This window comes from Alosa sapidissima, chromosome 6, assembly GCF_018492685.1.
Source record: "Alosa sapidissima isolate fAloSap1 chromosome 6, fAloSap1.pri, whole genome shotgun sequence".
In the NCBI taxonomy this organism is placed as follows: Eukaryota; Metazoa; Chordata; class Actinopteri; order Clupeiformes; family Clupeidae; genus Alosa; species Alosa sapidissima.
The window spans coordinates 20,147,340-20,163,237 of record NC_055962.1 but is presented as its reverse complement, the minus strand read 5'-3'; the positions used below and the strand labels follow the sequence as shown (position 1 = coordinate 20,163,237).

Sequence of the window (15,898 nt, the reverse complement as noted above, 5' to 3'; positions counted from 1 at the left end):
GTGATTTGTGTAACACAAGCGTGTACACGCACATTACCAAAGATCCGAGTCAGCGGCATAAATTTAATTTACAAATCACATCAGACATTAAATAATGAAATTGGGAAGAGATGCATTGGTAGGTAGGTAGATGTGTGTGTATGTGTGTGTGTAGGTAGGTAGATCAGCTCGGATATGAGTAATTGTTAAGAGGATTATGTGTCCACAATGGAGCTGCTCGCTATCAGGAGGTCATTCAGTTGAAAATCTCATTATCAAATTATCACCTCATCTCTGAGCTAGGCCTCAGTGAGACTTTTGCAGCGCTCAATAAAAGTGTAATTCTCTGGTGAAATTAGTCTGTTTGAACAGTTTCCCTGTTCAAGGAAATGTTCAAAGAAGTGAGCTGAACAATAAGCTGAATAGAATTGCATGCACACACATTTATATTTGTGTGTTTTCGGGATTGTATTGTGTGTGTGTGTGTATGTGTATGTGTGAGAGAGAGAGGGTGTATGGGTATGTGTGTGTGTGAGTTAAGTTGAAGATAAGACACCTTTCACTGTTTCCTCAGTCATGCAGGAAATGAACGATGGGCTTGAGGTCTGATACGCACTCCCGTGTTCTGACCTCCCTCTGTGAGCTCCATAGTCCCAGTCTGCAAGGCCAGAGCGGAGTGTCCCATAAGCATACAATAGTGTGGACATCTCCCTACCGGATAATATCTCACTCGCAAGATGGTATCACGGCATGTTTATTGAAGGAAATGACTCCACGGCACCAGACTGTAATAAGACAGAGAGGGTAGTATATCAAATGCCCGCCGAAGCTTATTGCTATTATTTTACACAAAGTTCCCATGACCGAAAATGATATATTTGAACGTTGTGTTTTGGCAGCTGGCCAATCCGATGGAGGTTGAAAGAGATTTTTCCCATCTTATGTTCTTTCCTGAGCATTAACGTGGGGATAAGGGGTTGGGGTGTGTCCTCATGGGATTGCTTCGGCCACGACTGGTCAGCTGTACAGTAGGTAATAGAGCCAGAATGAGTATTCCAGTAAACTGAAATATACCAGTTTACTCAGTGTGTTTTACCTTTGTTACCAAGCTATCGTTTCATTATTTTTGTCATACTGTTCTTGGCCTGTTGCTACAGATTGGCTCCTAGGATTTCAGGCCACTCAAAATATGTGTGGAAATCTATCCATCTATCCAAGTCTTGAGTCACAAACCACAACCCCACCCCCCTCCCTCTTCTCTGTCCATCACAGGAGATGTTCGAGGTCCTGTTCTTGGCGTACGACGAGCTCGCCACCTTCCAGCTGTTCAAGAGTTTCCGGCGCGTGCGCATCAACTTCAGCAACCCCAAAGCAGCGGCCAGCGCCAGAATAGAGCTCCACGAAACGCCATTCAGGGGCAAGAAGCTCAAGCTCTACTTCGCCCAGGTGAGACACACCTGGCCCTCTGAACACACACAGTGTATCCTTTCTGCTGCAAGAACTACCTTTTGAGTAGTTCATTCTTTTTGAAGAACTTTCTGTAGCACTAGAAGAAACTGGAACACTAGAAGACATAAGAAGAGGTGGATACAGTAATGGCAGGCAAATAGCCATAAGTGGTTATAACTTTGGTTGCCTCATGACATGTAGAGAGAGAAAGAGAGGGGGGGAGAGAGAGAGAGGGGGGGCAAAGAGAGGGAAGGATGGGAGAGAGAATGAAAGAAAGACCCCCTGTCTCAAGCCCTCTAATCTCCAGTCTCAGTGTTCAGTACTAATAAGGGTAACAAATGGGTTCTCTAATATGTTCAATTCTTAACCATCAGTATGAGACACTGTAGGTGTGATAGGTGGAATAATAAATAGTAGGAAAAGTAGGTTGCGATTCTCACTTTTAGTTAAAATAATATCAAGTCTCCCCAACAAAACGGAACATGTATCCATAAAAGTCACAAAACAAAATCAAGAATCAAAAATACAAAATGAATCCAAAAATAGCAAGAAGGACAGGAATATTCTTCTGGCAGCAGGCCCCAAACAGGTATCCAGCAGCCTTTTTAGTAGATTCAACAATCCTGCTCCTTTGCCTCACAGGTAAGCTATACTTCACTTCCTGTTTCCTCCCCACAAGTGTGCTTGTCACACAACAAAATAAAAGTCCCTTTTCCTGTCAGTGCTTGAGTAAAAGATCTCTTGACAGTGAATTTTACAGAGAATCCGCCAATCAAACAGTTAATTATACAAAGATAACAGAAAATGTACCTACCGAATTATTATTACTGTGGATTCCCTTTAGGACTTTATTCAGAGCACTTCACTACTACATCCAAAACTCTGGGTGTGTGTGTGTGAGGGATCTAAAATCCTGATGTCTGTGGCGATGTCACAAGGGGAAGGGTGTGGAAGGCAGAAGAACAGAATGTTTCTCTCTCCATGGTGACTGTCCAGACACATATAGATAGACTGTGAGACTGAGTCAAGCATATGCACACAAGCACAGACACAAGCTCAGACACACACACTTTCGTCTTTAGTTTGACATTTGATTTACACACACAAACACACGCACAAACACACACACACACACACACACATTTCTCTCTTTTTTTCTCTGTCTCTCGTACGCAATAGATCTGGAGAAAAATGAAAAAATAACACCCAACCCTAGCAACAAAAACAACCGATATCACCCAGTCCTTTGATGGTCAGAGTGCACTCTGACGCACCGAAAAGAACACCAAGCACACCACCAAGAACACCAGACACACACTACAAAGAACAGCAAGACAATAGAGGAACGTTACCATCAGGCCCCATCATCAATCTTCTTCCTACGTGTGAAGCGCAATGTCACACAAGGGCAAAATCAGAGAGGCAAAACACTGGACCATTGCCAGCATCTCTTCCCCACAGAGACAACGTGTAAGAGTGTGAATGGGAGTGTGTGTGTGTGTGTGTTGGGGGGGGGGGGGGTGTTGTTGACAGAGCCAGAGGAATTGGGGAAAAGGAAAGAGGACGAATGAGATAAGCGAAAAAAGAGAAACAGATAAAGCAGATAGAGTTGGAGAGAACAAAATGTGGCGTACGGTCACAACAGTCTTGTTTAACCTGTTGAGGAGTGGATTAGTTTCCTGGTTCCTTCTAGAAATTCTACACAAACGATCTATAGTTTCAGTGTTCTTTATACAGTCTATGGGGAAAATCTCTGAGGGTAATTGTCGCATCATAATACGGAACTCTCGGATTGCGAACATTCTAATCACATATTTGTTGTGCCCCCCACTATGAGAATGGATGGAGGAGGAGTGGGGGTCACTAGCTCACTACCTCAGCCCTGGAAGACGGATTAACCACAGCTCGGCATTGCATGAGGCCTAGCGACTCTGGAGAGATGGTTAGATGCTGAAAGAAAGAGGGAGATGGAAAGAGAGAAAAGAGAGAGGGATTGATGTTGATAAAAGATGGCGAGAGTGAGACCATAACCTAAATGTCCTGCACAAGTTCCGTCAGACCAGGGCCCTGACTTTCCAGAAAATAATATTACAACTAATACAACGAATAGTCAGCCTCAGGACCTTGCCACCCTTTCTCAAACAATTTGGCCTAACCAAATTATAAATGGAGAAAATTCAAAATTCCTTATCATCATGGACTGAAACAACAAAAAGGAGAGAGTACACTGTGGCAGACAACCTATCCACAGTCCGTGATGCCAGACAGAGAAAAACCTTGACCAGGTACTAAGCAATCACAGTCTGGCTGTTGAGAAGGGCAGACACATGCAAACCTGGCTGCCCAGAGGAGACAGGCAACAGAGAGGCTGGCAACTGCAACCAAGGTGCCATAGAAACAGACCTTCACTTTTTGGCTGAATGCTGCCAATGAAAAGAGATACTTTCCTAAATTCAGAGAAATGCACCCCGACCTTCAAAACTTTAAGGAGCCAAGTCTAAGATTATTATTAGGAGAGGAACGACAGAGCGCAAGAGTCGCATATCTCTTAGATATAAGATATATAGATGCTTGCCATTGAAAGAGTAAGGCACTTCATCAGTGAAGCACTCAGGAAAGTCAAACACACATACACACACACATACACTGACACACACACGCACACATAGCCACACACACATACACACACACACACACACTTACATGCACTCCAATCCACACCATCACACACACACATATACACTGCCGTTGCAGTAATGTATGATGTATGATGTTTTGTTTTCTTTCTTTACATACTACTACTGTATACTACATGTATGCTTTGGCGATACAAAACAATTGAATTGAATTGAGAGAGATGAGGACATGAATTTGTTTTGCACACTGCTTAAAGGGATCAGGGCACTCTCTTAGAGAGAGAGAGAGAGAGAGAGAGAGAGAGAACACAAGAAGAAAGGAAGTGGAGGGTGCAGGCTTGAGGCTTTGTGAATGGGAGAGATGGAGGATCTGGGGCAGGGATGGAAGGCTGGGGGCAGCTCTCTCTCTCTCTCTTTCTCTATCTCTCTTTCTTTTTTTCTCTCTCTTTGTCTCGCTCTCTCTCTCTCTCTCTCTTTCTCTCTCTCTCTCTCTTTGTCTCTCACTCCCTCTTTCTCTCTCTCTCTTTCTCTCTCACTCTCTCTCTGCTCCGTGCTGCTCTGGTCCTGTCTGTTCTGGTCCAGCCGTGAGCACGTCATCAAAGCCACAGGCCTCCCACAGTCCTCACCCAACATGACTCCAGCAGTGTACAGCAGGGAGTGCAGGGGATTGTGGGTTACTGTAGTGGGGGGAACAGTGAGCCCTCGTCCCCAGCACCTCCAGGAGCATCTCATAGAGGAGACCTGGCAGCTCCATCAGACACGGTCCACTGCTCTGATGGAACTGATCTCCACTAGTGTCAGGACACTGGACTGTGCGGACAGTAGTCTACTAGGATACAGTCGTGTCATTCTTTATTCTTTATTAGGATCCCCATTAGCTTCCCCAAAAAAGGGTCGCTAGTCTCCCTGGGGTCCTGAAAGAGACGTCATGGAGTGTTCAACATGTATTTTACAGACACATTGTGCAACAGTTGGCCACTTTTTAGGGGTTAAATTTGTATAGGCCACTTGGTTTGGTCTTCATCCTCAGACTCATGGTGAATGATCAAGTGGAAGGTAGTGACAGATGAATGCACATTGATCCCAGCGGCCACCCAGGATTGACACTATTTAGTTCTATGTTCATTAACCCTGTGACTTTCATGATTGTTTTTCTTCTTATGTCACACAAAAATCCAGAAAAAGTGGATGCAAAGCATTGTGAAGATAAAGGGTCTCTATAGCCTGGACATTTTCTCAAACCCTTTGTCGACAAAAAGAAGAAGTTGTCCCCTCACCAGAATTGAACTACTCCCAAACCACCACAGCACTGAAGGGCCCTACTATAGTAGGGCTAGTTTGATGAAATGAGCCGTTAGACCAGGAACTGGCTGTGGTCTCATTTTCCCAGCCATGGAAATGTGATGTGTTATTTGTTGATTCACATAAATTATATTTACATAATTCTATTTCAACAATGTACAGCTTTGTGAGCAACACAAATGGGTGTCTGGAGAAGATAACTAGAAGCAGTTGCTCTGTGTTGACTGTACTGTCTTCTGTCAGCTTAGAATGCAAACTAAAACCTGCAGAGAACACACTGGTCTAATTTCAGTTTTGAGGTTTGCCAAATAATTACACATTTCTACATTTTTATACTAAATTTGTTTTAAATTAGCTTCTTCTTTCAGAAGAATGACTAAAACCATTGCTTTTGTCAAATGATCATGTTATATTCTGAAATGAATTATGTAATTGTTATCACATGATCAATAATGTACCAGGTTGATGCCATAGCGATGATGTGTACTTCCTGTTAGGTCCAGAACCCCTCCTCCGACGGTGACAACCTTCACTTGGCTCCGCCCCAGCCCTCCAAGCAGTTCCTCATCTCCCCGCCCGGCTCACCTCCCATTGGCTGGCAACAGATTGACGAGACCACCCCTGTCATCAACTACGACCTCCTGTACGCCGTCGCCAAACTGGGCCCAGGTGAGAACACACACATACACACTCACGCTTACGCTTATACACACACACTCACACTCTCACACACATCTACATTCTCTCACACTCAGAAATTCAAACACATCATTTAGATAAATAGATAGATAGATAGATAGATAGATAGATAGATAGATAGATAGATAGATAGATACTTTATTGATACCCAAGGGGAAATTCAATAATTTACACACACACACACACACACACACACACACACACAAATACACATACACATATACTGATAGACATGCATATACCGATACACATACACACATACTTGAATCTTTAATAAAAGAAACATTCACCACAAAATAATATCCAATCTTTATGTTTCCATATTCCATGATCCTATCATGGTTCCCACTGTTTATAGCCCAGCTATTTAAACCAGTGGCATGTAGTCCTGTTCAGAGCTCAGTGATTGTGTCATCTCCCAAGGCATCAGCACCCCAACCCCCACCAATCAGAAACTATACTCTCAGACCAGGTGTTAGATGTCCTCAACCTTCACCGCACAATGACTGACACGATGACCTCACCGCTTGAAGTGTTCAGAGCGGACATTTAATCAGCTCCGATTGCGTCACCCTTTTCCTGCTGTGCAGAGGGTGACGTCAGGCCACTCCTTTCCGACAGCCGGCGCTCTCACCTGATTGACCTTCAGATGTGTGTGTGTGTGTGACAGAGTGAGTGTGACACAAGTGCCCATGACAGGGTCCTGTCTGGATTCACTCAGATGTTCTTGGTTCTTAGATTGAAGAAGTGGGTTGGTGGGCTGTGGACCATACAGGTTTGTACATACGCACAGACACATGCACACACGCACACACACACAAACACACACACACACAACCAAAAACACACACACAATCACACACTGACACATACGAAACCCAACACAAACAAACAAATACACTCACTTATGCAGATATGCCTGCACACACACACACACACACACGTACACACACACACACACACACACACACACACACACACACACACACACACACACACAAACAAGAACGGTCCCTGCTCCTCGGGGAGATGGATTGTCATTCCACAGAAGAGATAAGACCTTTCGGTCAGGTCACCTTTTTATAGCCGCCAAACCCCCCCCATTTTCCCGTTTAGACGTTATTATGGGAAGACGGTGTGGAGGAGTGGAAGACGGGGGCAGGAGCTGGAACTAGTCCGTGCTTATATTAGACAGGAGAGGAAAACACAGCATCACACAGTTGAGTTTTGAAAATAGAAGGCCCACACATCGATGCGCCTGCTCTTTTCTAGGCTGTTTCAGATGACCGTTTCTCATTTTTCCCCATCCAAGACGAGACTGTATACTCTGTCGTCTCTCTGTGTGTGCGTTTTCAGTGCTGGAATCCGCTGTCTCCATCCAATCCAACCAACCCCGTGGTCTTATGTAAAGCTTAAAGTGGGGACTTGCACATTATTGCTTCCCAGAAACTGACACTCTGTGAAGCATCTGCCTTTGTTTTGGCACAAGCCCAGCGAGAGCCTGAGGATCCGTCTTCTGACTGCAGGTCTTCTTTGTTGTCTGTGGCTCCACAACAATTTCCTGTGTGCGTTGGTCTGAGAGCACATCTGGGGATAGAGCTCATTTGTTACACAGGCCTCTTGTTTACCTAATACAAACAAAAAACCTGAATGAATATCTTTTTTTATACCACATCATCGTCATTGACCTAAATTATGTAGGTTTTAGCAAAGGATAAAAATATCTTGGCTGTCCCTGGGCAATTCCACGCAAAACTGTCACGTCCATAATGCCAACTAAATACTATGGCATTGTGTTGCCGTTATGGATGTGACAGTTTTGTTCGGAATTGCCCCCCTCTTTTTTGCCAGGCTTCTCTTAAGTCTGTGCCCATCCTATCACTAAAAAAACAGTAACTGCTGACTTTGCCTTTCCAAAAACCACTAGTTGTGTGCGCACACTGGGACACAAGTTAATCTCATAATTGTGACGTTTTTTGCTTTGATGGTCATGAGTAAGGAGATATCCTATCTTTAACTGGCTTAAAACACCTTTATAATGACCTGAATACATTATAGTGGCTAACAGATAATTAGAGTTCAGACAAGTCTGGTAGAGCAGACCTAAAGAGAGTCCTGTTTTAAGACTCCGGCAGTAGGCTTGTTTTTAAGCAGTATATAAACCCTACCCTCACACCGTTGACAGTACTCATTACACACCCACCCAGTACACGTGGTGAATGGATAAATCCTCTTGAGGGGTCTGTGTTTGTACCCAGTGCCCACACACACAACAAGCCGCTCTCTGTTCTGCGTGGGCCCCCCAACTGTGTCCGATGGAAGTAACCGGACAGAAATAACCGCTCAGACCGAAAGGGAGACATCAACGACAGCCGAGGCCCTTCATCTCAATAAAAGAGAGCGTTGTGGTGCGTTAGCCTGGTATTAGCGCACGGCTCAGCTATGTATTATTCCAAAGCAACGGCACAAGTGGCCATGGCTGTGTCCCCTGGACTTGTTCGCCCAAGTGGAATGTCAACACGGTGTCCGTTTAGTTGGTGCTGTCTCCAATAAACAGTGGAGGTAAGGCGCGAGGTGTGTGTGTGTGTGTGTGGAGAGAGAGAGTCAGAGCTCCGTGACCATTTGCTGCCGTCGGCAGGATACAGCTGTCAGCCTCCCCATCTGCTTTATGTAATCGTTTATTGCGGCGGAAATGTGTGCCAGTTGCTCACGCCGTTGCACTTTGAATCGGCTCACCTCTATTGTGTCAGTGGCATTAGGGAACGAGAGCAGTGTATCAGTGGTACAGTCTGTCTCATGTCCACACACACACATACACACACTCACACACACACACACAAGTACACACCTAAATACAGCCACCCACATGCTCACTAGTGGTGATTAACTTAGCGTTTTGCAGTATTTTACTCAGAAATCAAGCTTTCTCAGAAAGTGCTTAGATTTGCTGTGATTACATCATGAGGCTTTGGTCCATCTGCTTCCTGTGGCGATCGCATCACTTCCCTTCACCCCCCATCCTCAGCAGCTGTTCGCCATGTTCAGCTCATCTTGGGCTTATTTTAGCACAAGCTGGTGGTTGCCACAGTTACACCGCAATGCGAAAGTGTCGCCAGAGAGTCATTGATGGAGCAGCAGTGGGTGTGTGTGTGTGGTATGTGTGTGTGTGTGTGTGTGTGTGTGTGTGTGTGTGTGTGTGTGTGTGTGTGTGTGTGTGTGGTGTGTGTGCTCACAAATGTTACGCTGTGTTGTGGGTGTGAGTGTATTACTGTGTGTGTGTGTGTGTGTGTGTAGACAGTTCGTATCTCAGTCCCCCCACACACACACACTCCACCACCGCATCACAAAACAGGTCAATCCAGGAAAGCTCTGCTGGGAGTATTGAATGTCAAGGCTCTGTCTGTTGGCACTATTAATAGCACCGGGGACCTGAAAGGCTCCGTGGATTATGTACAGGAAGATTTGAATTATGCAACAGGGCCTGGCATTTTGGAGCCCAAGCGCCCTCCCCACATACCACAGCACAGCACCGCCAGTGGCATCTCTACCTGTAAATCCCACAAGAGCGCCCTGCTGAATGACATATGGCCACCGTCTCTCTCCCACCCTTTCTTCTCTCTCACTTTCCTCTCTCTACCTCTCTGCTTCCCCCTCTCTCCTCTCTCTGTCACTGTCTTGGTACAAGAGGCACTGTGGAGTATCCAGTGTGGGGTTGGAGTTTAGAGGAGAGTACTGCACTAATCCTACAGTGTGTTGGACAGCGGTCAGGAGAACTGATGCTCCGGTCTCTTCCTCGTGTCCCTTTCACAGCTTCAGTAGTCTGTGTTGAAGGGAATTCGTAGAAATATACCTTAATATATATTTTTGTATTTTTTGTTTTTTTCTTTACATGGGCGTTGATATTCCATACCACATACATCCATACATAAGCCTATAGATGTTCACTCTTCTGATGTACAGTGTGGTACAAACCTTTCCACTGCTCACTGGTTGGTTGAGGATATAAGTCACCACTTCCCCCTGAAATAAATAGCATTTAACACCCATTTTCCATAAGGGTCTGGTGGGATTAGAGGTTTTTCTAACATGACACGTCTTTGCCAGTTAGGTCTGAAGTTTCTCCCTTACTTTATTGCTGCACAGCAGACCATGAGCCCCAGAAGTAGTTTTACAGTTTCTCCCTCCCATGTTATGGAACCACTTTTGGCAACCACACCATAATGCACCTTAAACTGTTTGTAATAGGAAATGGCTGGTAATGTACTGGCTGTTATCTGGAGTTTATGTATAGGTCTATATTTTATCTCCTGAGGTTTGTTAGCTAATGGCTCTACGAAACACTTGTAAGTGTTTCAAGAGAGACCGGGTGGAGAGAAAGGAAGCTGAAAAAAAAAAAAAAAGTGGAAGAATGTCGGAATTTTCACGAGAGTTTACCGCTCATCTGCGTTATCGAGCCCTCTAATCAGAAACAGACCGTCTCCTCCGGGAAGTTTAAAAAAGAGAAACAACATTCTTCCTAAGTGCTATTACCGTTTTTAAAGTGGTATTTTTAAACCCTCACCCGTGCTATTTCAGTACTCCTTAGCGTGGTTAGAAGACACTTTGTTTGAGCGCTGAAGTGCAGGGGTGAAGAGACATCGTGGACTGTGTTTAATATTGTACCCCTTTTAAATTCCCTCTTTAGATATTGTTTAATCTCTCACACATGAAGGGAAAGGGGGGGGGGGGGTGAAGGCTCTAGAACACTTTAGAGTCTGAGGCTGGAAAGAAGGCTCTAGAACACTTTAGAGTCTGAGGCTGGAAAGAAGGCTCTAGAACACTTTAGAGTCTGAGGCTGGTTTCATAAGGAGACAGAAGGCATGGCAAAAATGAAAACAAGAGGATGATAGATGGTGATGGCACATGAGTGTTTTAACAGTGCATTCCCCCGAGGGTTGTCATTGGTTTATCTAAGATAGCACTCACACCGAGGCAGCTAGAACACACACACAAACACTCTAGCGCTCAAGCAGCCACACAAAAGCAAACCTGTACACATCTGTGCAGATACTGAACACATACAGTTTATACAAAGTTGTTTTCATTTAACTGATTCACACACACACACACACACACACACAAACACACAGCAGGGGGCTGACACTGGGCCTCAGACGAATGACCCTCTCGCATTGGCAGTCTCCTATTACCTCCAGAAGACAAGCTTCACCTACACAGACCTGTTCTTTAGGGGCTTACCATTCATGTGTCTACCTACCCCTCCACACCACACACACACACACACACACACACAGCTTGACCTATTCCTTACCGCAACTGTGCCCACCCTGTCCCTTCACTCACACACACACAGACACACACACAAACACAAATGCGCATGCATGCACACACATGGCTTGACTGATTCCTCAGGACCTTACCATAAGTATGCCCCCCCACCCCCCTCCACACACACACACGCACACACATACACACACACACACACACACACACACACACGCACACACATACACACAAAATCCAGTCCCCTCATCCCTACTCTCAGTGGAAAAACCAACGCAAGTCCCCCCATCACTTTGTTTATGCCTCCGCGACACACAGCTCTTAACAGCCCACGCCACCCCTGTGCCTAAGTGCCCGTACAGTATATAAATATACTTGGAAAAAGTGCAGTGTTGTTTTCCCTCTATCTCTCTCTCATCCCCCTCTTATTCTCTTTTTCCCTCTCTCTTTCTCTCTCTGCCATCCCTCTCTCTCTCTTCTCTCTCTCTCTCTCTCTCTCTCTCTCTGTCATCCCTCTCTCTCTCTTCTCTCTCTCTCTCTCTCTCTCTCTCTCTCTCTCTCCCTCCCTCTCTGTGGTCCCTCAAGTGCCTGTATCCCTTTCCACCACGTTTGGTCCATGGAAGCTGGGAGTGATGGAGGGGGGCTTGCGTAAGTGTTTTATTTAAAGACTGCGTTGCATAACTGACTGCAGCGAGATCAGACTGGTACTCTCCTCCGCTGCGCCGCGCGGCCCTGTCACATCACTGATCTGGAGTCAGAGTCGGCCCCGCTGGATGCACAGGCTGGACCGGAGGCTGAGATGACCCAGGGGGGATGAGGAGTGTAGGAGCGTCACTTAAGCAGGGTCAGATCAGGGCAGCGTGACCTACAGTAAAGGACCTAAAGCTCACTAGTACATAATGCAGTACTGAAGCCTAGAGGAATACAGGCAGCATTGACCCTACTGAGGGAGGTGTCTGCCTGCATGAACTGTGTGTGGTGGTTATTTATAGTATCCCTCATGGTATAGAAGCACATAAGAGGGATTAAATGCCTTCACAGTGACACAGTGACTGTACACTAGCTCACATTAGCTACAGTCATGCATGAGTAAGCACACTGCTCGGTGCAGCTTGACTCACTATGTCATGCTGTAGTTGGATTAAACTCCCTTCCTTATGTCTTACTGGTTTGCTATTGCATTACAAAAGCACTAGAAAATATTAGAAAATATTATTATGGTTAAGTTTATGGTGTGTTTGTCCTGTATTGTACAGTATCTGTAATTGACAGAAGTGGGTATGACTGAGTTAGGTGTAGTGTGTGTGTGTGTGTGTGTGTGTGTGTGTGTGTGTGTGTGTGTGTGTGTGTGTGTGTGTGTGTGTGCGCGCGCATGTGTGTGTGCGCATGTGTATAAGAGGTAGGTCATGTGTGAGCATGATTGAATGACTGTGTTGGCACCGCTGGCCACTTGCCTACTACACACTCCCCTGGAGAAACATCCCTGATTTTAGTTTCCATGTTCATTAAACACTTCCCTAATAAACTAGCCAGCTGACACATACACACACACACACACACAGAGAGCGAGAGAAAGGCCCTCTCTTGCTCCCCTGCTCCATGTAATTGTTTATTGACATGGCGATTTGTAAACAGAAGTGTGTTTCCATTGATTGGGCTCTAATTGCCTCTCGTGCCTAGTGTCCGCTGCACCTCTCTGAAGAGCCCCGAGTCCAGAGAGGGCCGAGGGAGGCGAGCCACACACTAACTGCACATGCTCTTAAAGGTGCTCTAAGCGATGCCACGCGTTTTTTAGGCTAAAACATTTTATGTCACTTACTGCAAACATCACCTAACCAACCGCTAGCTGTCTGTGTCCTGAATACGCGATCTCTGTGGATAGCCCAAGCTCCAAAAACGGCAACAAAAACAACCTGGGCAAACCTAGCCCATAAAAACATAACAAACTGTTCCAGCAAATCACAGACGAGATGCGCGTTTAGGAGAGTTTCAATTGCACGGGAGCAGCACGGGGGGGGGGGGGGGGGAGGAAGTAGCGAACTAGCTCTCTGTTTTGTTTGAAAGTCAACAGAAGTGACGTTACCCATGCAGCATCGCTTAGAGCTCCTTTAATCTCAACACATCCCCCCTGAAGCGTTGCCACTCCTCTTGTGTTGCCGTTGTTGTTGTTGTTATTGTTATTGTTGTTGTTTACGCAGAGTCGTTTGCCTCTGTTGGGAATGTACCTGGGCTCTAGGCTCAACATGCCAACAGGCTTTGTAGTATTACCCCGCTTAATGTGTATGTGTTTATGTTTAGCATATGTATTACCCCGCTTAATGTGTATGTGTTTATGTTTAGCATATGTATTACCCCCCCAGTATCTCCTCTCTTCAGGCCAGGCCAACTCAGCCTGTCAGTTAACAGGGGTGTTAACACTGGGTGGAGGGGACTGAGTCAAGCTTCCATTAAAAGGTTGATAGATTGACACACACACACACACACACACACACACACAGAAAGATGTAAGTGTACCAGACCCCTCAGCATTGGCTTTTACAGTACTATTGATATTTATTGTGACAGAGGTGAGGTGGGCACAGCTTTGACTATGACCATAGTTAAGTAATGTTACTATACTTTTTAGATGAGGTGTGTGTGTGTGTTTGTGTGTGTGTGTGTGTGTGTGTGTGTCTGTCTGTGCATGTGTGTGCAATACATTACTTAACACATATGCGTACATTCAGGTATTTTTCCATGTTTAGACATCCATGTGTTTTCATTCAGCTCTGTTTGTTCTTTCCATGTTCTCCTTGGCTCTGGAGTCAGCTAAAGAGCTGTGGAGCCCCAGCAGCAGGTCTTATTAAAGTGTGTTTGTGTGTGTGTGTGTGTGTGTGTGTGTATGTAAGGGGGAAGCTGGAATTTGGAAATATGACCCCCCCTCCCCCTCCACACACACACACACACACACACACACACACACATTAGAGTGCTCCTGTTTACTATGCACACACAAGCTTCACCATCATCTGAACAGCAACATCGGTGCTCATTGAAAAGCACTCCCCCATCTGTAGGCACTTAGCTGGGCAGCGTGCCGCTCGTGCAGGCCTGGTGCATGAAGGGCCTGGGGAGAGGAGGAGTGGAGGATGAGAGACGAGACACAAAAGTGTTCTAGAAGCAGTAGTGAGGGATAGAGAGGAGGAGGAGGAGACGGGATGAGGAAGGGAGCATGTCATGGTGGAGATGAAGCTCTAGTCTGACAGACTGACACACACATACACAGTGTTTCCGCAAGACACATACACAGTGTTCCCCCCCCCCAAGAGAAAAAAAAAGTATGACAAAAGCTGGTCGGGTGTCACTCCCGGGATGTTTTTTTTTGTTGTTATTCTAGTTGCTAATCACACCATTTAGCCTAACGTGACTTTAGAGGAACAGGATTCAGGAACTAAGACAGGCCCATCTTCTGTCTGATTCACGTCACGTTAACCCATGCATTAAACCACATTGTCACTTGAACGCTTAAACATACCGGTAGCCTAGTTCACGTTGACAATGGAGAAACGCTTAGCTTACTTTGTTTATGACAGAAATTAAGTTGTGTGCCAACATGTAAAAACACAACCCACAACATTGCCTTTATTTGGTGCAAATCTCCTTTACTTTATAGTCCGCAATTCACATTAGGCTACTACCATCACCGCGAGTGCAGAATGTTTTGTAATTTACCTTCGTTACTACCAGCAGTCGTTGCTTTTTTACTGCGTCGATTCGCGATTGAGTGCGCATCTAATGTAACAGCGGTGTCTTCGCGGAGACATCCTCTCTCCAGTTTCATTTTTGCTGTTGTTGCGAGCGAGTTTATAGACTACGATATGGGAATTACTTTATACGATCAGCTTCAGAAATTAATGGGTTTTCTTTGGCCTGTGCTACACCTTTCCACCAAGTTGTGCGACAATTGTAGTTTTTGAGATTCATAGCTCTTGATAGCACATGCCACTAATGTCTATAAAAACAATATATTTATGGAATAAAACTAGACAGGTAACCTACCTCTGATTAGCATTGTTGTTTATTCTTAAACTTCAATTTTCAGCAGCCAGCGGAGGGCATTTAGCCTACTATGCTTCCGGACAATATTTTGCGTCTCCCCTAATTCTGAAGCAGTGGCACCACTAAATGAAGAGGAAACACTGAGAAGAAAGTTAATGCTTTTAATAGGCTACATCAATACAATATATATGAACTGAAACTGGACGGGCCATAATAACCTCTGACTAGTTTAGGCTAACCTGACCCTAGCCAGATGAATTTCATTCCGCTTAGCTCCGCCTAGCTTCACTCACATCCATCTGGGACCTCTTCCATTGAGAGTGATTTCTGCAACCGATTTTATGGTACAGCCAATCAGGACGCAGGGCGGGAGTTTCATAGATGTGACATAGTGTAGAAGCGACTGTGAGACTGTTATTAGCGTCACGGGTTGGCTTCGATGTGAGTGGTTGAAGTAGCACGTCAATAGATGACGGACAAGTGGCTTATTCAATCATATGCAAGCATTTTTT

At 45.3% G+C, this 15,898-nt stretch overlaps 1 protein-coding gene across 2 annotated transcripts in view; it reads left to right on the top strand.

Annotated features, from left to right (window-relative positions):
• The window catches only part of rcan2 (regulator of calcineurin 2), an 84,048-nt gene that overhangs the window by 58,050 nt on the left and 10,100 nt on the right, over nucleotides 1-15,898 (top strand). For both annotated transcript variants that reach the window (XM_042096214.1, XM_042096215.1), the window contains 2 exons: nucleotides 1,252-1,425; nucleotides 5,864-6,035. In XM_042096214.1, coding sequence (XP_041952148.1) covers nucleotides 1,252-1,425; nucleotides 5,864-6,035 — 346 coding nt within the window. The remainder of the gene's footprint in view (nucleotides 1-1,251; nucleotides 1,426-5,863; nucleotides 6,036-15,898) is intronic.